The following is a 24,794-nucleotide window of genomic DNA, read 5'->3' on the forward strand; positions in this document are numbered from 1 at the left end:
CTTACAGGCCGATCTTAGTAACGCGAGATTTATACAAAGGTAATTTAAATTATATTCTTGTTATATTAAATTAATTTAGTTAATGATATTAATGAAGTTAATTTCGTATTGCATGCGTATCGTGTGAGTGGCATGACGTGACATAGTCATCAGTCAGCAGATTGTGTCACTAATGGTTTCCTCTTGACATTGAATGCCACTAATGATCGTCGACGAAAATTCCAACGTAGAATGATCTTCTGTTTATTTTCCACTGATAGGCCATGTTATATTGGGCATGATGGTCTATCAATGGCGAATGAGGCACTGTACTGTACGTCACAGATATTTAGAAATTGAGAAAAGAGTTAAAGTTTTCGAACCTTGTGATAAATATATTCTCCCTCGTCGCTTATATATCGAACCAGGCCTCGTTTGTTCAACTTCTCCATTCTGTTACGGAAACAATAAACTTCGTCTTATTCTCCTGTGACATCACTTATGATGATGTCGACAATAATAGACGAAAATTTATTACGTCAAAATTTACGTATAAGGTACGCGCATAATTGCAAACGTCCGTATATGGAAAGAGATTAACCCACTAATTGCTTCCACACTAATAATTTATTACTGTAACTTTTTGTAATATTAAAAATACAATCGGCCACCTCCCAAGAATGGCCGTCACCTCTAAACACCGGCCATTTTTTCCAGAAACACTTTTTTTAACTGCATGCAAAATAACCTTCAAACGACGGCAGTGATCGTCGTTCAGAGGTTCTAAAAATCCTCTGAATGACGGCCACTGACGAAACGTAAAAATGGCATAAAAAACCAAATTAAGGTTTAAATTTAGCATACGTAATTTAATATTATAGTCAAAGTATGTGTATCTGGTGGTTTTTCCCTTTACCAAACACTAATGATGTAATTACGTTGTATACAGTCAGTATATTACATAACATTGACGCGTTAAATGAAAGTTTTAACGTATTTTTCTAACGACACGAGAAGATATTTACTCTTTTCACCCCTCTGTACGCAGTTTAACAATTTCAGGTAGGTTCATGGTGGTACTGTGTATTCTGTACATTTATATTTGTTCTATATATTGTACGTGTTTCTACACAAGTGATTGCAAATTATATATAGTTATGCTATACAATAGTACATATACTATTTTGTAGAAAAGAATTAACTATAATTACTCGTATCCTTTTCTATACGTATACGCGTTAATACACGTGGATACAACTGTTCGTTTTAATCGCTGCAGAGTTATTATTATACAGATGCCCTTCTAATGCCTCTTTCGTATCTGTAGAAATTAAATAATGCCTTTCTAGCTGACGATGATGATATGACGACGACATTTCAATGTTTTTATTCCTTAATGTTTTATAATTTTGATTGATAGTCGATAGGTGGCACAATAAGCGGTTAGTGAAGAATCCGAATACGAATCCGGTCCGGATTTTCATGATCAAAGTTTTGATCATGACTTTGTTTGGTCCGAAATTCGTGGATCAAGTTAAAACTTCCACTGATGGAACATTAGATCTTAAATTTCTTTTATTATTAATTAATTTTTAGTAAGTAAGTCTTCTTTTTAAGGAAATTATGCTTCAGAATATAATTTTAAACAAAAAATTCATCCACTAACTTTTCTTCCGATCGTGAATATGGACGAAATTTGCTTGAATATGCGATAACACGTTATCCGATACACGAAAAAATCTGACGATTTTACTATTTTTCTGATATATGGGTATTTTCGAATTTTTTATTTTACATATTTTTATCAATTCTACTTCCTATTTATGAATTACTAGCAGACCCCGTCACGCATTGTTGTGGCTCAAAATGTATCTATTATAAATTTATAACACTTCCCCCGGGGGGAAATTTTTCGAAAAATTTCTACTTAGTGTACATTCTGTTGACGTACCCTATTAAAACGCAATAAAAAACGCAAAAACCTGCATCTAAAATAGTATAAATAGAAGCAGAATTCTCTACGGTAAGCCTTAATCCTAACCATCTTCCTTCAGTGGAGTTGAATTTCGACATGTATATTATATAAAAACACGTGCATATTCGAATGCAGCGTTGTGTCAAAATTTCAAAGGAATCGGTAGGAACAAACGAACATTACATTTTTATTTATATAGATAGATAGAAGATGATCCGCTTTAGTTCATTTTCACAGAAAAGCATAATGCCTCACAGAAAAACAAACTTAGGGCGTCGTACTCGTAGCGCCATCTGTTGGACATAAAAGCGTTAACCTAGATTATTTCTTTTAATTTATATGAATGTTTAACGGGATAATATACAGCCTATGTCCACCCTGAAGTTCCATTCTAAATATCGGTGAAAGAATTTTTGAAATCGGATGAGTAATTTCGGAGACTACCCCTACATACAAACTTACATACTTACAAACATTACCTCTTTATAATATTAGTATAGATTAATGGAGTAACGTAGATATCGCGTGCAGTAATTGAACCCGAATCCCGTCTTTGCCTGTCGTAAACATAATTCTCCTCCTCCGTCCTAACTATTCTTAGATTTAATACTAGATGACAACAGACTCGAATGGTTCTAGAGCCCAATTTTGCCCTGTACATGGAGAACCACAGCTTCCAGTGTTATTAAGCTTCATATTTTGCTAGTTTGATGTACTGTACCAATCGTCGTAGTAAATCATAAATCTTACGTCCTTCTAGGAACGACCTTGGATGAGCTGTACCAGTGGCACACACGCATCCCTGTACCAATGTAAACCTAGTCACCATCGCTATGGATACAGAGAATCTTAGATATTGAATAGACGTGTATATAAGTATGTATGTCGCATTCAAACCTTTCTTTTACTGTATTTATTTATTTACAAGGGTAAGGGAACCCTGACCCCCCCGGAACGCTACTGTAATGAATAAAAACTTATTTTAAATTTTTAGTTTCCGTTTCACGAAAGTATTCTTCCATCCGACATGTTTGTTTACGCCCTGTTCTTGTTAATCAAATTTATTCCGATCGAATCGTCAACCTCGATTAAGCAATTAAGATTTTCTCACGCAAACAGAAGAGTATCAAAGTTCCATTAACGAATAAAGTCGAGTTAACACCGTTCGTTAAATGAACTTAATCCCGCCTATGCCGGGTCGATGACATACAGATTCCAAATTAAGTAAATATTTTTCAATTGTATGTTAGATTTTTCACGATTTTCCGACGTAAACAGAGGGTAAAAACCATTAAAAAGTTTAAATTTTTAGTCGTTAAATCGGAATAAAATTTGCAATTCGCAGAGGATTTTATGCGCTATAACAGGGTTTTCCTTAAAAAATAAATAAATAAATTTCTTCAGATAAATTTGATTTTTTAAAATTAGATTAACAGACTTAACGCCAACTTATAAGTTTTTCTCTTCATCATCTTCAAAAGCAAATGATCTACAGCGGCCATTCAACTCTCTTAATTTTCTTTTATTCACAATTTTTTAATGTTTTTCGAATGAATAATATATATATATATATATATATATATATTTTTTAAATGTCGATATTCGCACTTCTTTACGGAAAAAAATTTTTTAATTAAAGATTCTGTTCCAATTAAGTAGCATAATTTAATTGGATTTTTAAAATTTTATAGTTAAAAATATACAATTTTTCCTTGTAATTTAAATATTTTATCTTGGATAAATTTTTAATAATATTTTTTAAACATTGCTGCAATAAATCACACGCGTAAGAAAAAAAATATTTTCGGGCGAAGTTTTGGCTACGAAATTAACGAATTTATTAATAAATACTGTACGATAGCCAATTATCAAAGAAGTGGCCCCTAGCGGCTGAAATAAAAACTTGATTTAAATTTGATTGCGTGGGGGTAGAAATTAGAAATTCGGTGGCTTAATTAACGCATTTAGAGGCCTTAAATGCCAATTAATTTTGGTTTCCTTCGAATTTAAACACGATTACTTTCATTTGGAGGCCTTTTTAAGCTCGGCTACCTCAAACAAAACAAATACTAGCGCATTATTCGTCAAACAATGCGTTACAATACTAGCGTTATGTCACCCGAGGCCAGCCTGTATTAGTAATGATACAAAGCACAGTTTTCAAGGATTAAACTGTAATTTCTGTTAAACGGAATTTCCTCGTATCAGAAAATTTAAGGCAGAAAACTGGCTAAACAAGCTACTTAAAACTAAATTTCTGTTGATCCCAGCTTGAGAAGATGCCGTAAAAACAAATAGAATAATCGTGTTTCTATGGAAGTTTTTTATAAAATGCCAGCAATCTAAAAAAAGGCCAGCTAAAATGTCCTGGAGGTGAATACTCGATCTTTATGCGTGACCATCACGAACGTATAAAACAGGATAAATTGGCATTATGCGGTCAGTTTGATCATATAATTCGTATATATCCTATTTTATTGGGGTTAGATCAGTTTGACCCCTGTTAAATTTTCTGCATCTATAATTATATATTTCGAGAAATGCATTTTAAATGTAATTATGCCAAGAGCAGAGCATGAGGTAATCGAAGTTCTATTGGCATTTTTATGCGATTCTTCCGTAAGAACATAATCATCATCTTAAATTAACTATTTTTTCGAGTCTTTATTATTATTTTTAGAAGTTCTGTAAGCATTTATGGTTATCACAATTGAAGGAATGGGTTTAGAAATCCGAAATTTCAAGAGTTATCAACCCCGTTGCTAGCTCCGTACCTTGCGTTATCATCTTATTTACTTAGAAATTACGTCACTTAATTATACCCTATAACACTATATCTAATACAGCCAATTTTCAAAAAGTTCATATCAAATCTCATTAAACAAAAGATTCAGTTGGCTAAGATTAGAATTATTATGTAGCATAATCACTAATAATACGGGAGGAAAAATGTGGAAGTAAAATTGGGAAGGGGGATATTCTTCCGCAAGTGTATTCCCAACTATATTCAGTATTGAAAGCGTACCACCGCACATCAATCAAATTTCGTGAGACCCAGACGTAAGCAGGCACGTATATAGATTCGTGGCACGAAGCCATAAATCTTAGTCCCACGGCAAAATTCGTCCTCCTGCGAAGTCCCCTTTTGAAGTGTTATTGACATGTGACAATAAAATTGGGCACACATGACTAAACATAAAGCTACTGGCCAAACTATAGATTGATTAAACACCCGCTTATACCGTCGACCGCGTCAATGGCTCGTTTTAAAGGGTACACTTACGCGGGATTATTACCGTTAACACTACAGCATAGGAAGGTAAACTGCACCTATTTTGATAAGGATAGGGATCATTTTAGGGGGACGATTTACGTTATTGATTTACTTTTGGTGTCGAGTTCCCTCACGTAAATTGCAATAGGCATTTTATGGTGTGGAATACCAAATGGAAATAGGGAAGAAGAATAGTTTCCGTTGGAAAAAATACATTTGTAAAGTGTAAATTTTATTACTTTCGTCGTAAAGAAAATTTTAAAATATTTATTATATTGTTAACAGTAAAATTTACGAGTATTTTTAAGTACGTGACGTCGATTTAATGACGTACGTTTTTAATTCTCTCGTATCCCACCGTTAGCAGACAAAGAGTTTGGAATTTTCATATATGTATGTATTTATATATAGAAAATGTGTGAGTGATTAAAAATCCCTTTAGAAACATATGATAAATTATCAAATGGTTTCTAAATTAATTTTTCTTTTCATGCAAGAATGCAATAGTCGACGAGAAATCCATTCGTGTAACGAATCCAGCAAAATAATTATTCGAATGAATAAATTGCTAGAAATGTCCAAAAAAGTTGTGTAAAACGTAATCGGTTGGGCTATTTTTTTAAAAGTTCTCTTATATATACGTTTGTATAAATGTAAAAGAATTAATGATGAAAATGTCAATCGTAATCTATCAAGCTGCGTATTTTAGGCCTTTTAAATATACAAGAAAAAAGGAAAATAGAAATTTGATCCTAACCACAGACAAACGCATAGATGTGCAAGAGGATTACAAAGGTTTAACACTCTAACCCGCATAGTTTCTGAGAAAAATGACATTTTGCGTTTACGCGTGTTAAGGGAGTTGTACGAAAAATGGAAACGATTTGGCATGAAACGCTAAAAAAGGGATGTGTTCTTTCATATCTCGAAAAATTTTCGATAGACAAACTAACTGATGTTTCTTTAAAATAAAATAAAAAACGTTATTTAGAGACGTTTCGTAAAAAAAAAAAAGCGTACCATTCGTCAAACAAATTGAATATTAATTTCGAGGCCTTAACCGCTGGCAAGCACCGGTTAATGCCAACTTCCCCCTTCCGTGCGTTACGCACGTAGCATATTAAATAGTATACGTTTATATAAGACGAATGTTAAAACGGCAGCCAATTCCGACCCCGATATAACGAGTCGGTGTGTGGAGGATTCGAAAACTGGAGTGGATTATTGCATAATTAAGGAGCAAGGATGCGGAAATCTTTGACTCGAAAAATCTGTATCAAGGGTGATTCGGTCTCATCCCCAAAAGTAGGGCCCAGAGTTGCACGGTTGCTAGGTCAGATAACAGAACTAATCACCATAACGGCAACAACACGGTTGTCAGGCAAAAAATTTTCGATATAAACGAAGGCAACCATCCGATTCTCCATGCGCCTTTTTTTTGCATTGCCACAAAAATGGAAAAATAGGGCGTCGCTTGTTTTATATCCTTAAAATATCCCTATTGTTTACAAAATCAGCCAACAATTCCGAGTTGCGGGGCCCGAAAAACAAACTAAACGGCGATACCTAACTACCGTACATTCCGGGATTTTACAGAAGAAATTACCTAAATTTGTAGGAGAGGAACCTCTTGTTTTTGAGGTTCCTCTCACAAGGAGAATCTATTGATGAAAATGATACAAAGCTAAAAATCTTATCTGCATAGAGTACACTTCATAAAATTATTAGATAACAATATCAAGGTCTCCGTTCCAATCATTTACGGTAGAGCGGATGTGATGTCAACAGCCCGCGCGTCACGTGACTCGGCAGGTTGCTCGCGATAGAGAACCTACCTGCAGCAGTTACGTTTTGACTGTGCTAGCGGATAGATCGGATTGGGAAATGACGGCATTTCGGAGGGTTGCTTTCATCAATTCGTTCAGGTAAGCGCGGGGGGCACCTTTTCGTAATTTCGCCCCATTACGTGACGGCCTTTATAACGAACACGACGTAATTCCACGTTCTTGTTAAGATTTGGTGACGTTTCCGTAACAACTGTGCGGTTAAACGAGGAGGGTAGATGAGAAAAATGTACTTAGTAAGGTCGGGGTATGGTTACGAATGTAGGGAAGGCCGCGTTCTACTTCTACACAGATTTGTCTCGAACTTGTCCGGCAACTTAACCTATTTACACTCCACAAAACACCTACGAATCCGCCTAAAAGTTAGAAAATACACTTAAAAAGTTACGCCAGAAAACTCTACACTCCGTATCTGGGCAAAACGCAGAAAATATTCGGAATTTTCGTCCGTCTGTCCTAAAATTTCCGCATTGATTATCTCGTGCTAATAACCGAAATCCTACGTTTGGACGTCCACACGCCACCCCTCTCGATATCGTGACGTTTATCACGAAACACATCAAATCACGTCACTCGTGATGAGTTTTAAGTATCTAGTCGACACATTAAATGCATTAGTTGCGGGGGTAGAGGAGAGAAGTGACGTCTTGGACAGCTGAGCAAACCGGATATCGATTTCACGCGCCGGATTATCGTATTCTAACGATTTTCCTCTCCGTCAAAACCTACAATAACCGTACGTTGGAAGAGCCTCGCGCGGCACCGACTGTTCCGTGACCTTTGACACGACCTCGACTCGCTCTTGAACTTTATAAAATTAATTCGAAAGCCTTTAAACTGATGGGCAGCCGAGCCGAAAATATTCAAAAAGTACTTATTGCGCTCCATTTAACTAGAACCCCCTTTTTTATTATTTTTTTCCTATTTTTATAAAACTGGAATAGGAGGCATTTTGCCTAGAATCTCGTGCGTGTTCTACGGAAATTCAAGTTCTAGACTCTAGAATTTGAACTGGAACGTGCATTTTGTGAAGTTTGAGCACTTCCATATGAATCGGGAGGGATTTTAATGTGCTTAAAATCTGTACGAAACAAACATTTTAGTAGGTAAGTTAGCCAAGGTAATCGCCAAGTACTAGATAATTCTTTATCTCAAGATAGGGATATTTACCAAGCGAATTCTTCGTCGAGAGGCGGAATGATTAAGGATGTTTACTTTAAATTAGATGCCGGGTTCGAGTTATACGAGCATGAATTGATGAACAGGATCGTAATTACGAAGATTTGTATGTAAAAATGCTCTATTTGTATCGCTTTATACGCCAGTTACAAAGCTTTAACGCCAAGTAAAAGCGAAGACGGGGCTTTACGAAAACAATTCCCTGTATAGAAATTAACGGAGCGGCGGATCGGAACGTTAAAATTATGTCAACCGATGAGAACTTCGACCGAGAAGCTACCGTCACGAAAAAAATAAGTAAAATTAAAAATCGGACGTATTTTTGGCCAAGTAAAAAGGCAACGAGCCATTATCGTTTCATAAAAGATGGCGAAGTGAAACGCTTTTTTATTCCTTTTTTTTAAATTCAAAAATCCAGATGGTGCTGACAAAACGAAAAGAAAAAAAAACACGCTTAGTGGCGGGACGATCGGCGGTTATTCAAAAATAAAAATAAAAAGAGGAATCGATAAACACCCCGGAAGTGATGCAATATCTGCGATGACGTCAACGCCCCAAACGGCATTTAAAACTTTCGAATTCACGAAGCGTGACGTGTTTTATTTTTAATTTTTTCTTTTGGAATTTTCCCTCCTCGGACGGGAGAAGCCGCTTCAATTCTATTTTATTTATTTTTTCTATCCTTTACCGGAAAATAATGGAGAGTGGGAGGAGCGAGAGTTGCGATGAATTTTCGGACGGCTTCGAACGCGATCGAGGCGCAGGCGCGTTGACGAATCCAAAGGGTTGCGGAGTGCTCGAATTCTCCACGTAGAAGAGGGGTAGGACGGTCGCGCGCGCGACTCATGTCCTCCCATCAGCATCCGGATCGTCCGCCGAGGGTCCACCTCCGCCAGCGGAAGGTGAGTTCGAGGAGTTGGGGATGGGGTCGGACGACCAGGTCGAACGCTAGTTTCGTCCTTATCGAAACCGGGTCACCTCGTTCCTCGGGCGATCGATGGTGGCCGTCTTCACGCGATTTTTCCGAGCTCACGGTCGAGAAAATTGGCACTCGCCCGCTACACGGGCAAAACCGGAAGTTGGCACGAAGTCCTAGTAGTAAAAGCGCAAAGATTTACTCTCCTTCCGGTAGATAATCCTCCGTGGATGGAGGATACATTTGGGTTTCCCTCCGGCCGGAATGTAGACGTAGTTAACAAGCCGGAGCAGTCGTCAACGCCGCTCGTTCGCCTCCTCTCCCTAATTAGTAATCTCGTCAGACGAGAGGATACAATACTAATGTTAACACCCTTCGTCCCTCGTCAAAACCTCGAAGATGTGGAGGTGTGAGGACGGTTTGGATGGCGTTTCTACCATGTCTATCTTTCTGGTGGGTTGGTGACCCAGTCGGCAATCGGGGCAAATCGCGAATAAAGTAATGGCATCGATGCTTCCCTCGTGTAACGAAAGGATAGGGGGGTTTGCATCCTTCGTATAGACGACGACCTTTTGAAATTCTCGTGGCATCGATCCGCGCACCCGACCGCAAAACCAATGGCGCATTTTTAACCTTGCCAATAATAAACATGGGAATACCGGGAGCGTTGCACTCAACCTGCTCGGTCTGCACCCTTCTACCTTCCAACCAACTGTTCTGGTGCTCTAAAACGAGGGAGCATCGGAAAAAATCCACGAGCGCGGGCCAAACAATCAAATTTTCTCGGTAGAAACCACCACTGATCGAAAAATCCCCGTGTCTCTTTCCAGGTAGCCACCGGTGCGGATCCGGACGGGACTACAAGGTCCAAAATGTCGCCTCCACCGCTTCTTTTCCTGCAAGACTTTTCGGCCGATTTAGGACCGACCGACGCAACATCCCGATAAGACAATTAGAAGGGACAAGAAGAAAATGGCGGAGCATTCGGAACTAGTCGCTGAATTGGCCATGCTGGAGAGGATGACGACTCAGGAGAGGTTGAAACACGCTAGGAAAAGGCGAATGCAACAGCTTAAAAAATGGAACCAGAAGGAAAAAGAGAACAACAGCAAGAGGAAGAAGACGGAACACAACCTGAACCGGAAGTCCAGGAGGAACGGGTACAAAGTGCATTTCGTACCAAGTGTCATGCTGCTAGAAGCGGCGGCCAGAAACGACGTGGAAGAAGGTAAGTTACTCTCGTTTTCTTCCATCCCCAAGTAACGATTCCTGTAATTTTATCGTCTGGCCAATGTATAACGAAGTCCGTTCGCGTCACGTTTTCAACAGTGGGTGTTTAGCTAAAGGAAGGATAGAAAACAATAGAAGCAAGATTCTGCTCCTGTTAAACAAACGAAAAAACAATGGTGCAATTCAGAGAAAGGGAGAGTAACGCATCTTAATTCAAATTCGGGTTTAGTCCAACTTTCGTACACGCTTTTATCTTAATTTTCGAAAAACAGATAGATCGAAACACTAAACACGACCGTGAAAACCTATCAAAAACTAAGCATTTAGCGGGTTTTAAAGTAAAGAATTTGACTTAAAATCGAGCATTTTCGACAATAATTGTTCAAAATAATCGACAAAAGCATTTTCGCCGTAATTTACTTCCTCCCATTTACGTCTCTTTCATCGATTATCCCATCTACCAATTTATTTTTAAATCTGGTTCGATACAGTTTTTCTTCTACCGCGCGTGCCGTGCCTTCCACTCTTCCGTATATAACGACACAGAAAATTTCCCTAAACTTTATTCTCAAAACTCTCCCCATAATCCTGCCGATTAAGAACAATTTACTTTCGCAAAAATTCCGATTTTTACCTTCCAGAATAATTTTTCCAGTTACGTATCGCATGTTGCACAACCGGTCGTTAGTTGTGTATCTAAATTAGACGCAGATAACACGGGTTTAACGACACCTTTAGTTATTTATAAATCGATTAATGCCTTGATTTTCCCCCTAGTCACAGTCGCAAATAGGGAAAACTCCCGTAAAAATATTAAAAAAAAAAAAGATCGATCCAGACCAATAAATTTTCGAACTATTTCCACCCCTTCTTTGTCCTTGAAGAAACTATTAGACGAGGATTACACGCCCATCCCATTATCAGTGCCGACGATTTACAGATAACCGCTCCGATTTTTTGGCACGGGTTACGAGTGATGTAACGAGTTACGAAGAAAATACCGCAACGATTCCATTTACGTTCAGCAAATTTAATTCGGGAGGCGCGTTTTTTGAAAGGTTTCTCCGTGTACTAAACGTTCCTCCGCTTAAACGTGTACTAAAAACGTACACGTTTAAGCGGAGGAACGTTCGGTTGGTGGGACTTTATTCGGAGACGTCATACGTTAAACGGGGCCAAAATAGAAAAAGTGCATTATCCAAGCGAATCGATAATGGAAGCAAAGAATAGAAAAGAGTGAAAATAGTTTAGAATTTTGCAGATTTCTTTGCAAATCCCTAAATGCATCCTTTCTAGATATCAACGGTTTACAAATGCGCTCACTACAGGTTTCTTTCGCTAGAAAAACTGCAAATTCCTTGTGTCGTGTTGCATTCTTCACCGATGTGGAGCAGCTTAAAGGAAAAACAAAAAAACCGTTTGTTTACAATCTTTTAAAAAAGTTTTCATCAACAAATAGCGTACGAAAAGAAAAAATCTTGGAAGAGATTTTTCTAGAAAATTAGAATCCTTGCCAAGAATTCGCTCTATTATTTAGTGGTCGATGCATGGAAAGGGCAAACGTGGAGACGGTAAACAAGACGGAGATTTTTGTTTTAGTTTTAATTACGCATTCTACCAGATTAAATGAATGTAAAACGATATTCTGTTCTCGCTTACGTACGTACGTGCTAATTAATAGTCGGGGTGCAACTGTACTTAATTGAAGGAAGCGCGCGCACCATTTTTGCTCCGTAGTTAAACGATTAGTGTCCGATGCTCGAATGTAATTAAAAATTTTATCATATCAAATCGCCAATTCTGGTAATATATTTATACTCGTTACGCAACAGACACAGTAACTGGACTTTGTATGGTTACTATTAATGGATTCGTTACGGAACGCACAGGTTGTTGACAACTATGCATAATGAATTTCCCTGTTTTTTTGTAGTTTAAACCCGTAGAATTAAGGAAAATTTAGATAATTATACAGTTAAATAAATTGAGAAGAGGGGAGAACTGTTTTCCTTTTTTAGTTGTTCCTTAATTAAGGTATAGCGGTTCCTTATCTTTTACAACGTGAAGAGAAAGCCTATAAGCTTGTACACAAGTTAAGAATCCCATTCTAAACAGAATTTTACTATTCTTATGATTAAAATCCCACCTCTAGAAATTACTTATACTTTTCCTTTCTTTACTTCCTTTCATATAGCAATTGTAATTCCCTATCGAAGTGGTAACAATGGCTAGAAGCGATTTTGGCACAAGATCTATTGAAAGCCGAGAGAACGTTTTCTCAACGCTCCTCCCTGTGGGTGAATCGGAAAATGAGATTTAAGCCCGATTTCTCGTTATATTAGCGTTAAATCCGCGAAATATTCGTATCTTCCTGCAACTACCGGAGAAAGTTATTACCCACGCTTCACCGATTTTGCAATCCATTTCTATTGTCGAGGGATTTTTTTTTCATTCGAATAATAAAATCCTTAACGAACATCAAACATTTTTACGCTTTATTCCCTTTCTAAAACGGAAATATCGATCTTTTTAAAACCGGAATGCTCCCGAAGATGGTCGATTTTAAGTACGAAAAAACGATCTCCCACCATCTAGATACCGGGTTCGTAACCCGTTAGAAGCATAGATTTCTAAAGAAACGTTTCGGAGAATGCAGAGGGATGAGGACGATCCGCTCGGTTAAACAGAAACTGACGTCTGTACGGGTCGGTGCCTCGAAATTTGCGTGCAACTTCGGTACAACTTTATGCACGCGGTGGGAAAGGAGAAACTTCCGTTGGGAAGTGCACACTTTATCTTCTCGCCTTCCTTCTATCCTTTTCTCTGCTTTCCTGACGGTAGAACATCCACAGAAAATCCCCAGAGAGAGAGTTAAATTCTGTAGAGAATCGATAAACTTCCCCCATGATTATAATCGACTGCAGTCGCAGATACATTTTGCTCCGACTGGAGTACGAGCGAATCTTCTCCGTCCACATTTATTTATTAAATGAGTTCTATAATTGTTTCATAAGGCATGGAGAATTCGCTACTCTCTAAATATTCTCCGTTATTTTCTTGGGATGCTGATTTCTCAATGGTTAATGGTATCCGAATGCTTTCTATGCACTCTAATTCCTTAATTATAAAATATTTCATTATATACAAAGAAAAACACAATATTTTCTCTTATTTCCACTGCTTTTTTGCGAGTGAAACGGATTCGCGACGTAAACGAGAGAGAGAGAGAGAGAGAGAAAGAAAATGGATTCGTGTCGTGTTTATAAATCGGTTGTGTTTTTATAACATTTTTACATCTTTTTTCTATATTAAATGGAATTTTTATCGATCGACTTCGTGTCCTTGGAAGTAGAAGCGCCTCTTTCCTCCAAAAAACTCTCCTTTTCTACTTTATGGCAACCATTTGAGACGTCGTCATAGTTGCTGTAAAGGAAATGCGTACATACACGCATCTCCCATTCGGTTCGTTTCATTTCTTTCATTATCAAATACCTTTTAAAAACCTGAATGAATACACTTCCGATCGACAGGATCGATCGACGATCGATCAGACATTCGTCCGCTCTACTAGTTACTACAGCTCTTAATCGGATCCGGAATAACTAAACTGAACTTTTGATAATCGGTTTACGGTGCATTACGTACAGTGACGTATTTTATCATCGATTACGCGCTAGACACTCGCTTCCGGATCACGAAACCGGAAGTACAAGCACGGTATTGTTAATAACACACAAACTCTCTTAGTCCACAGACTGCTGACGTTGGGAGTGAATCCCGATTCGACCAACGAAGACGGTCTGACAGCGCTGCATCAGGTGAGAACTTGGTAAAATTTGTTAATTCTCCATCATTAGGGACCACATCCGATAAATTCTTCACGGTTTTACAGTGTTGCATCGACGACAGCGAAGATATGATGAAGTTGCTGCTGGAGTTCGGTGCCAACGTAAACACCAAAGACAGCGAGCAGTGGACGCCTCTGCACGCCGCGGCCACCTGTGGTCATCTGCACCTTGTCAAGTACCTCATAAGCAAGTAAGGAGCACCCCGACGGGTTACCAACATCCTCCATCCATTATACTTAAGACGAGAGTGAACGGGGATGGAGGATGTTGACCTCATTCTTACTCGGCGTGTACTCTCGTTTCGTGTTAAGTGGGCACATTTACGTCGTTCACAATGTCTAAACTAAGTTCTAGGAGTGTTTCATTGCGTATTAATTAACGACGATGGAAGGTCTAACTAGAAAAGCACAGGTTGCACCGCATCGTCCTATCGATTGATGGCATTTACAATTCCGTTTTGTTAATGGCGCGAGGCGTTTTCGTGTTTGATTCCACACACGAAATTGGATCGGAATTAAAGCATCACACCATTCACACGAACCGACAAAACCGCTCCAATCACAAACGACGACGGAGATTTGTATAGAAATCGATCGATTCGTAATGGCAAACAATCGATTTATCGATCGCGGTTCGAAGATTCGGATAATTCCACGTTCCTCCAACTAAATTCTCGTTTTCCTTTTAAAATATTCTTTGTTTTATCAGATAAATACGAAGGGGGAGAAAGGAAAAATACTCTTTAAATATCGATCGTATTTTCTAATTTCTTGGAGAACGAAGAAAGAAAAGCACATTGCTGTATTCTGAAGTGATTTCCTTTGTGGCATGCACCTCCGGGAGATGTTACGAAAGAATAAATGGAATGCCAAAGGATACACAACGAGATTTCATGAAACGAGACGAATAATTGGATATTCTAACCTCGATTTAAAGCTATAAAAGACACACCATTCGGCCATTTTATGTAATAAATTCGAAGATGCTCTTTATTGTTACTTTGGTTAATTTAAGATTTCGGTGTTTCTAAGCCAATTAAATACAATTATGGTCGCGCTCAGAAAGAAGAAAACGGGATTTTACGAGCCTCAGAGTTTTATTTTTTTTGCAGGGGAGCCGATTTATTGGCAGTCAATGCCGATGGAAACATGCCCTACGACATCTGCGAGGACGATGCTACTCTGGACTACATCGAGTCGGAAATGGCCAAGAGAGGTAATTAACAAATAAACAATAGGATCTAATCCTTCCGGACAACATCCAAAACTAAGCTGACGATTTGTTATCGATCCAGGAGTAACTCAGGAAATGATCGATCAAACTCGAGCCTCTACCGAGCGCAGGATGTTGGAAGATCTGGAGTGGATCGTGGAGAACGGAGGTGACATAGAATATAAAGATAATCAGGGAGCCACTCCGGTAAGGATCGTGACCTTTAGCTTAACCTGTTCTTGGAAGAATCACTTTAATTATTTACTTATTTATTACCGTTTAGCTGCACGTAGCGGCTGCCAACGGGTATCTATCGGTGGTGGAGTATCTATTAGAGAACAACGTATCTACGGAGGTGGTGGATGACGATCTGTGGCAACCCATCCACGCTGCTGCCTGCTGGGGACATGTAAGCTTGGTATATTGATTTTTACACTGAAATCCATTCCTTCTCCAACTTAAATTATCCAATTCTCTTCTCTAAGAAGTGTTGCACTTACAAAGCGCATTCTCAATATCCACAAGACTACAAAACCTATTCGTTTATCCACGACATCTCTATAAAACCCGTTTAAATTCCCGTAAATTCGAGAGGCTACTTAAAATTTCCTTTCTCTCCGATACAAATCATTAAACTATAATCTTATTTGCTAAACTTAATGGCAACTTTGTGCTTCCAAATACATGAAAGGCATTACTTAAACAATTACCTATAATTTTCTGTATTTGTTTCCTTCTACGTGACGAAATTCCTTATCGTTACTGAACAGATGTAGATCCTTTATATGCAAACACATTATAAATTTAAAGTAACAGAAACTTTACGTACCACTACATAAATATGATCAAATTTTCATTTCATAGTCCCAAAGAGCATCTGTAAGAAACAAAATTAAGCGAATGGTACTTAGGCCTGTCCATTATCTTACACTCTACGCTTTGATAAAATATTCTCATGTACAGAGTGTCCCATAAGTCTAGAATAGGGGTCGATAAAAAACTTACAACCAATGGTTTATATATATGACAGTTCAAGATGTGAATTTGCACACCGTAGCCTAAGTATATCTTTTCTATAAAAATGTTGTATGGATTTATACTGGCTCACCAGATTGATTTATTATTATTAACTGTATAAGCAAAAAGAAGAGAGTTCGATTAAAGATCGTGGAATCCTTAAGGCTGTGTACACATTAGGCGTTTTGCGTTGCGTTAAACGCGCGTTAGCTCGGCGTTTGACGACCGTTTAGTGGAGCGTGCGCATTGGCTCAGTTTGGAAATGGACGTGGAAGTGATTGCTTGTGTGTGGCTTCTCTATCGTCGCTATAAAAGACGACGGCAGAGGCAAAGAGAATTTTGGGTGCACTCAATATTACGAGATAGACTGAGCATGGAATGTTTGTGACGTTGTATCCAAAACTAAGACAATATGAACCCAAGTTTTTTAATTATTTTAAAATGTCTATAAAATCATTTGACGATGGCTGGTCACTTTTGGATTTCATCAATAAATGATCAGTATCGAAATGATCGTTCTCCATTTCGGCCAACGAGCGTCCACTCTACCCGAAAGCGCGCAATCGAATGTATAACAAAATAGCAGCACATGTATCTCAAAGTGCGCGGCTGACGCCCGCGTTCTAACCAAAATCTATCAACACGCGTTTGAGTGTGTATACCTATGCGGAACTCTTGGTTCTTTAAAACTCGCGTTTCAAAACGCCTAATGTGTACACAGCTTAAAGTGGTCAACAAAACAGTTTAGGAATCACGGGAAGTTAGGACTGTTTATTCTTCTATAGTTGAGGCCAAGTTTCTTTGGCGAAGAAAAACTCTTCAGTGATTTTTTACTGATTGGAATAACTTGAATTAATTTCCCATTAATTCGTAAAACGTTAGAGAACAACTTAATTCTTATGGTTATAGAGTTATGCTACACCCTCTACATGCAATTATATATAAGATACTTACTATTTTTGTATAAATTTCCTTCATATTCTATCAAATCGCATTCTCTATTCCATCTTCAAGCAGAAAATTCTTTAAGTATTAACGGCTTTTATAACGATAAAACTATGCTTTCGTCAGTGATTCTTACGTAAATAACGAAGACAAAAAAACCTTTCTGAAAAATCAAGGATATTTGCAGGAATATCTCGCAGATAAATTCTCCAATTGTACTGAGGAAGAATCAAAGTTAAAGATGTTCTGAATCTTCCTGAAATTTACTCTGATAATTTCTTTTCTTTTGGTTCTTGATGTACTGTACTGTACATCAAAACTGAGAGCCATTTTGGATTGCTTACATAAGAAATTTTTTTCTGAAATGATGAAGAGTGGAGAAATGACACTGATACTCAATCCATTGCTTCTTAGTAGTATCATTAAAACCTTAAAAATCCAAACTTTTTAATAAATTCTCTTGGAAAATCTCGCGAAAACTGTAGCTTTCGTGTATAAAGACGCCGTAGTTTCTAATTATAAGCCTGTAATCATTAAGTATTGTTAAAAGCAGGTGAATGAGAATCATCTCGTAGTGATTCTCATTCACCTGACAACCGTAAAAAAATTAATGGGGGAGAGGAAGTAGATGTTGCCCAGTTCACGTTCATCATTAAAACGCATTCGCTAAATTGAGTCAAAAATTTCTGTTTTATTCATCAATTTGTACAATTTTGATCAATCAAAACACGTTAGCAAGCGAAGAGGAGGGGAGAATCCGAGACTTTCCTAATTTATATATATATATATATATATAATACATAAATGGATGAGAAATCGACTCGATATCCTTTCCGATTCGGAAATAATGAAGTTAAGGATATCATTTTCAAGATTAATGGCCAATTGAAATGTTAAATACTTGTGATAACGGGTAGCAAAAGTAACGATCCGGTTTATCTACAAATTGAGTTAGAGCTAGAGTAGTTTGTTGTCGGCTTAGGCCCTGTGTATCCTCCGAGGAGGTGCTCCAGAAAATAAATAAAGAATAAAATAGCTAAAATCTCGGTCGATTAGTCTCCCTGGAGAATTACATCCTCCTACTTCACCACTAAAATCCGCTCCATTTTATTAAATTCTTTTTACAACAGTTGTTTAATACTATTTTCGACAATTTCCTACCTTTAAAGTAAACATTTATAGGCAAATTCTAGTTCTAGTCTAGAGATTTCGAACAATATTCTCCTTGGAAATCACTCCTCGTAGGATGCAATGCGCGTTGAAACTGCGAAGCATCCTCGTTTGGGATGCAATTTTAATATCTTATTGGTTAAATTATTGCAGAATTATTAGTGGATAAGTCTTTTTGGTTCCAAAGCGTTTAGGAGATCATATCTGTAGGAATTTTATGAGAATTTTATGTTAAAACATTCAATGTATCTTCTGTAGCCCGATGTTATAGAACTGTTGGTTCAGTTCGGCGCCGATCTGAATGCGAAGACCAAGAATGGAGAATCACCTTACGGTAGGTATTGATAATATATCCCTAAATCACAAGAAATTATACGTTTTGTAATTTTTAACACATTTCTTTATTAATTGTTGAAGACATTTGTGAAGATCTGGAATTGAAAGAGAGAATCCTGCAGTTAAAAAGTGAAATGGAGACTAACGATGGTACTCCTCGTCATAAACTACGAAGAACTCACAGTCAGAACACTCGCAGGTAAGCTGCTTTCCACGTTATTTCGGAAGAAAATATAGCGAAGAAACACTAAAAACTTGATTTTATCTAGCAGTCAGTCGATAAGAAGGACGAGCATCAGGGAAAAAACGGAAATATCCAGGAGGGAAGCCATGGAAGAGGCCAAATTATGGCAAGGAAAGCAAGAATCCTCGAATAACGAGGAAGTAAGTAGATTTTTAAATAGTTTCTACACGTGCAAACAATTGGAATTTTATTCATTTTACGTGTATTTTAAGGACGACGAGATCAAACAGAAGCAAGACTGCAAAGAGTACGAGAAAGAAACATCAAATTCTAGTGACCTCAACGCACTTTTGAGCAAGGACACGTTACAGAGGTTGAAGCACAAAACGATGGAAATCAAAGACTGCGTCTACGGAGACCAAAGTGATTACAAATCAAAAAAACTGCATTCTCTGTCGAAAATCGTTCCTCAAAATTCTCTGGAACCAAAGAAGGATCATTCGGATACCCAAGTGACCGTAACCGATTCGAGACTGTTACCTGTGGATACCTCTCCCTCGGAATCGGTTAAGGTGGAGATACACGTGACTGTTAACACCAGCCCCAGTTACGCGCCTAGTCCCGGAACTCTGGCAGATCTGAAGAGGCATAGAGCCGACATTCGCAATAGAAACAGTGCAAATCTATCGTCTCAGCAGGACCTGAACGGTAAAATAACCAGCCGTAACGGACGTCATTTCAGTGCCACTTACACCTATCAGACTCCACCTTCGCCCACCACTTCGCTACGCAAATACAGAAGCGATCCCTCGGAGATCGTGGGAGATCCTCAAAAGCACGGTTGCTGCACGCTGATGTGATAAAAGATTTAAAATATTCACTCAAATTATAAGGAAGATGGGGGAGCGCAAGACGTTATCTCATGATATCAAATTTTAACACGTTAGAACCTTTCTGTGTGACCTAGATAATTGCGGGAGCGCATTGAAGATGGGATATCTCGTATTCATTGTACCCATTTCACCACGACGCTCGTAATTTGCGAACGAAAACTTAAACTGAGCTAATCAAACACTCGTACAATTAAAATTCTTGTAATTTTCCACGCAAAACGGGGACGATTTTTATCAAATAATGTGATATGCAATACAAAATTTCATATAATCAACGTTACTAAAAGATTTACTAGCTATTTTCTTGTCTCGATTTTTGCAAACTCGCGCTTCTTTACACAAACACACACAATCGAAAGATACCATCACATTTATGAGATTTCCCATCTTCTTGTTCGTCTTCCGCTACCCCGTCTCCCCGTATATTAATATAAACATAGGGATCTATGTGTATGTAGTATAAATCCAACAAAGAAAAAATACTTTTAATATGTATAAAGCAAAAAAAATTCCCATTTAGAACAGTTTGGTACAAAGTAAACGTTATTCTGTCTGTGCAATATATCTAGCCGAATTATTTAATAAATTACGGACGGGGGTCGAAAACTTTTATTTTGGCTACAAGGCTTCAAAGCTATAACGATTGTAAATGGCAAATTATTGATTTTAAAGATTGTGCAAATACGAGAAATATTTTTATGAGATCAAAAAAAAGGTAAATATTTTTTAAAAAATGTAAGAGAAAAAGGTTAATTCCAGACAGGGCCTATTCAGAATTTCAAAAAAATAAATAATAATATATATGCAATGCTTCTTACTAATTCTGCACCGAATCGTCTTAAGAATTGAAAATTTGTGGGTCCATCTGTCAATTTGTTCTTTTTTCTCTCTGCTTGTAGCATTGTTTGGTAACTAAACCTTATTGTATCATACATAAAAACTACTTTTATATATATTAAAAAAAATGGCCTCCTGCTTCATTTTACATTCTAAACCACAATATTTTGAGCCATCCATTCTCAAAAATCTGAAAAACTTTATGGAGTGTTCCATAATTTACCATTTAAACTCTTGGCATTAATACTAGAATTTTGACACTAAAAAAGTCATTTTCCTCCAAAAAGTTCAGATTTCTGAGTGTGGACAAGGCTCTTGAAACGTTTATAATGATGTAAAATCGTTTAAGAAAATAACCAATCAAGCAATAATTAAGTTTAACATGTTTCTACATTTTATGTAAAAACTTGTTTCTCTCCTCTTATATATAATAATATGGAGATTTGTATTTATTACAGTAATCATTCGTTATCAACAGCATGAATTTTACATCTGTACACAGCCAGACATCCAGAACTGACAAATATTAAATAGCCCCATAATTATTATATTATCATCATTTGTTTTTATTAATTTTTATACAATTCATAATACAACAAACAGGGCTTTTTACATCCCTTTTGGATCCGGTCGCATTCCCGACTTTTTTTTTTATAATTTTTCATTTTTAAAATATCAAATATGTCCCAAAGTTGATCAAAAATAACATTTTTGGGCAATTACGTTTTGTGGTATACTAGGCTTTGCGATACACAATGTCCTGATGTGTACAGAAAGGAACATTGGTGAATAATGAAATTCCAACTAACTAGTGGCAGTATCAAAGTTAGTTTTTTTTTGGTTGTTGGATTCTTATATATATATATTTATATACTTTTGTACGGGAGGGTTGCCAATGCTATGTACACACGCATGAAACGGTGAATCGTGTTGGAGGAAGTTGTGCCTTCTCCTAAACTGATCCACAAAATAAATAAATACTTTCAACCGTTTAACCACTCGCTGCGGATGATAAATTTAAGTATTTTACCACACGTTCGGGCATTATTTTTTAAAGAAAACTGTCCACTAAAATACAGCAAATAATCCCTAAAGAGTAAACCATTCTTTGTTGTTCTGTATCTACAATTTTTGTTTTAAACTTCCACTCGCAATGTATAAATAGGGTATTTTTAAAAAAAAAATTTAAAATAAAAACACTAAAAAAACTGTACTCTAAATCCTTCCGTAGAAAATAAAAATTAATGGGGGTGGCAAACAAAAATTCTGTTCGTAGTCTGATTCGTTTATAAGTATTCTATTCGGTTAACATTTAACAATATACAATTAAAACAAACTTCGCATTCAACAAATGACGAGGAGATTGAGCAATTTCAATTCTTTTTTTTTTTTTTTTGACTGTTCCACTTTTTGTCTCGTCCCTTCTCAAATGAACTTATGCAAATTTTTTGTTTGTTGATTTTTTTTCTCTTTAATCTTTCTTATATTAAAAATGGCAACAAAGATGATCTTGCAATTCAATTTTTTTTGTGTATTTTTTCCTAGTTTTTTTTTTGTTTTCCTTTTTACAGTCGATGATACACCTTTTGTCTGATGTGATGAAGTTTTCGGTGCAACCACTGCTAAACGTAACAATTACGGGGTGCACGTGTGTGACGTAGGGGCGTCGGGGTGAAGAGTCTTGCCAACCGACGACGTATCGATAAACACACTTCCATGTTCATATATACTACAAATAACAGACTTTTTTACGCAAAATGGTCGATAGAATGATGATTGTTTTATATATGTACAGAATTTTACAATCGTTCACGATAGAAAAGATGCATGAGATGGCAGGAAACAGTATTCCGGAAGTATGTCACGTTGCACAGATTGTTTCTCTCGTTCTCTGCTGGAGTAAATCGGATGCAAAATGGGAGAATTCTTATATATGAGGAGAGGAATACTGTTCCGAGAGGTGGATGGATTGGCATCACCTACTGACAAAACTTCAGGCCCGAGCAGACCACCGATATGTCAGAATTCTATTTTAGGTATGCTTTATACAAAAGGGGAGTCCTCACTGTTTCCTTTTCTTGATCCATTAAGAATAGAAGGTCCCTGAGATTCACCCTCTTTACTCGTGGTCGCATCTGTCAAAAAGTTTATTTTTTTCTTTTATAAATGGGCAAAGACTTAATGAAGGGGAAGGGGGAATATTCTCGTACCCCTTGTACGAGAATACAAAAAACTGAGATCTTACCTGAGGTTTGACAATTGTATTGTTGATACCAGATGGACTACTTTGGCCTAGCTGTTGGTTGAGACCTATTCCTAATGGATCGGGCTTTAATTTCTTTCTGGGACCGATGGCGAGGAGTGCTGTCATGTTTGCTTCTCTCTGACGCATCTCTTCCATCTCTGCTCTTTGCATCTGTTTACAAGCATTTTAATGTATTAATCACTAGATAATGCCACATATTGAAGTAATTAATATGAATTACCTCTTTGGCTTTTTGCTTTAGTTTCAGCTGCTCTGGATCTTCTAACTTAGACCGACTCTGAAAATGGTTAAAGATGATTTTAAATGTATTTTGTTACAAGCTAATTTTAGTGATTCTCATCTCGTAAAGCAAAATAAATGAACAAAAACAAACCTTTGCTGCTCTCAACAGCATCTCTCTCTCTTGTTCTTCATGTTTCTTTTTCTCTATCCTATCCAGTTCTTCCAGGAACTTTAACTGGGCTTTGACATCTTGGGTTACTTCATACCGAGGATCATTCTGTTTCAAACAAATTACCAGATGAGTGTTTTCAAGAAGGATAAGGAAGAGGAGAAGGATGAGAAGAAAGTAGGGAAAAGGAGAAAGAGATGGAAGAGGAGAAGAATTTCTAAATTACCTTGATATTTTCTACTCGATGTTCAGCAATTATACCTAATTTCTCTACTAACGTTTTCAACCTTTCTTGAGTGGCGTGTGAGATTAAACTTAAAACATCCGAAGGAGTGTCGCCTAAACCGTATTTCGCCGCTAAATCAATGAACAAAAATTTAAATTAATACAAAAATAAAAAAGAATTGGAAGAAAGTAAAGTTATGAAAAATCAATAAATATGTTCTTGAATAGGATGCTTAAAAATAATTTAAAAAATATATGTTATAATTAAAGAAATTTTAATTTTAAAAGAGGAAAAAATATCTTTAGAGTTAATTTTGTTAGTAAATTCTATGAATAGTTAAATCATTTCTTTCAAAATTAATATGATGAAACTTTACAGAGTCAATTTTCTCTTCAAAATTGCTTTTATAATTTTAATTTCTTAGGAAATTTATGAGTGCTTAAAAATATAACTTAATCTACTCTTATATTCAAGTAAAAATTGATTAAATAAATTGAAGAAATTATTAATCTAATTATGTTAATTTAAAAAAGTAAATTTAACCTAATAACGAAGATTCATTAATTATTAATAAAGTTTAACTGATAGTGATTTCATCAATCTCCAAACTTTTGTAATCATTAATAAATGTTTGATACTGGAAATTAATTATATAAGTATATTTCTATCAAAGAATCTTTACAAATAAAATAAACTCAATTGTTTAAAGAAGGAAAATTATATTTGTTTTACTATCTACTGATTTCAATACTAAATACTATCACTAGGAAGAATTTTTAATAAGAATCTTTTTGAAAAGTGAGAAAATCCAAAGATAGTGTAAATTAGACCAAAATACTTGTTCTTATTAAAAATTCTTGCTGGTAATAAGGCATTTGAAACTTACTTGATATTTTTATGTTTTAATACTTAAACATAGATGCATCTTAGTACTTTCAAGCCTTTCAAATTCAACTTCAATGATATAACATATTTGTTAGCATTTCTGACAAAACAGTTCAAAGCTTGAAAGCACTAAATGCATCTCTATTTCTTTTTATTTTATTTTATTTTTTTTTTATTTATTTATTTT

The 24,794-nt window shown here is 36.6% G+C and overlaps 2 protein-coding genes across 8 annotated transcripts in view; one reads left to right on the top strand and one right to left on the bottom strand.

Moving 5' to 3' along the window:
• The first annotated feature begins 956 nt into the window (after positions 1 to 956).
• Positions 957 to 20,967, top strand: LOC111634129 (protein phosphatase 1 regulatory subunit 16A-like). 7 transcript variants are annotated; one of them, XM_023378829.1, is made up of 12 exons: positions 978 to 1,041; positions 2,715 to 2,830; positions 9,998 to 10,395; positions 14,145 to 14,215; positions 14,290 to 14,435; positions 15,357 to 15,460; positions 15,540 to 15,664; positions 15,741 to 15,875; positions 18,848 to 18,923; positions 19,007 to 19,124; positions 19,195 to 19,309; positions 19,382 to 20,967. In XM_023378829.1, the coding sequence occupies exons 3-12, from the start codon at positions 10,140 to 10,142 to the stop codon at positions 19,967 to 19,969; spliced, it is 1,734 nt and encodes a 577-aa protein (XP_023234597.1). In that variant the 5' UTR covers positions 978 to 1,041; positions 2,715 to 2,830; positions 9,998 to 10,139; the 3' UTR covers positions 19,970 to 20,967. The 7 variants fall into 7 exon arrangements, with proteins under 7 accessions (XP_023234598.1, XP_023234597.1, XP_023234596.1 ...); XM_023378830.1 differs by lacking the exon at positions 2,715 to 2,830 and having other exon boundaries at positions 957 to 1,041; XM_023378828.1 differs by lacking the exons at positions 978 to 1,041; positions 2,715 to 2,830 and adding an exon at positions 7,042 to 7,153.
• A 1,215-nt stretch (positions 20,968 to 22,182) lies between these two features.
• Positions 22,183 to 24,794, bottom strand: part of LOC111634128 (transcription initiation factor TFIID subunit 4-like) — a 104,628-nt gene continuing 102,016 nt past the window's right edge. The window contains exons 7-11 of the mRNA XM_023378826.1: positions 23,723 to 23,853; positions 23,479 to 23,604; positions 23,326 to 23,382; positions 23,085 to 23,255; positions 22,183 to 22,974 (exon numbers count right to left, since the gene is read on the bottom strand). Of these exons, the coding sequence (XP_023234594.1) occupies positions 22,867 to 22,974; positions 23,085 to 23,255; positions 23,326 to 23,382; positions 23,479 to 23,604; positions 23,723 to 23,853 (593 nt within the window). The 3' untranslated portion in view covers positions 22,183 to 22,866. The remainder of the gene's footprint in view (positions 22,975 to 23,084; positions 23,256 to 23,325; positions 23,383 to 23,478; positions 23,605 to 23,722; positions 23,854 to 24,794) is intronic.

The sequence above is a fragment of the Centruroides sculpturatus genome, unplaced genomic scaffold (assembly GCF_000671375.1).
Source record: "Centruroides sculpturatus isolate CEXI.00-Female unplaced genomic scaffold, Cexi_2.0 scaffold739, whole genome shotgun sequence".
NCBI lineage: Eukaryota > Metazoa > Arthropoda > Arachnida > Scorpiones > Buthidae > Centruroides > Centruroides sculpturatus.

What these genes read in the sequence shown, in the direction of transcription:
- LOC111634129 (XM_023378830.1), top strand. Translation starts at nt 10,140, where the DNA reads ATGGCGGAGCATTCGGAACTAGTCGCTGAATTGGCCATGCTGGAGAGG. An exon ending in GAATGGAGAATCACCTTACG is followed by an intron (nt 18,924 to 19,006) that starts GTAGGTATTGAT and finishes TAATTGTTGAAG; the next exon opens with ACATTTGTGAAGATCTGGAA. An exon ending in AATCCTCGAATAACGAGGAA is followed by an intron (nt 19,310 to 19,381) that starts GTAAGTAGATTT and finishes GTGTATTTTAAG; the next exon opens with GACGACGAGATCAAACAGAA.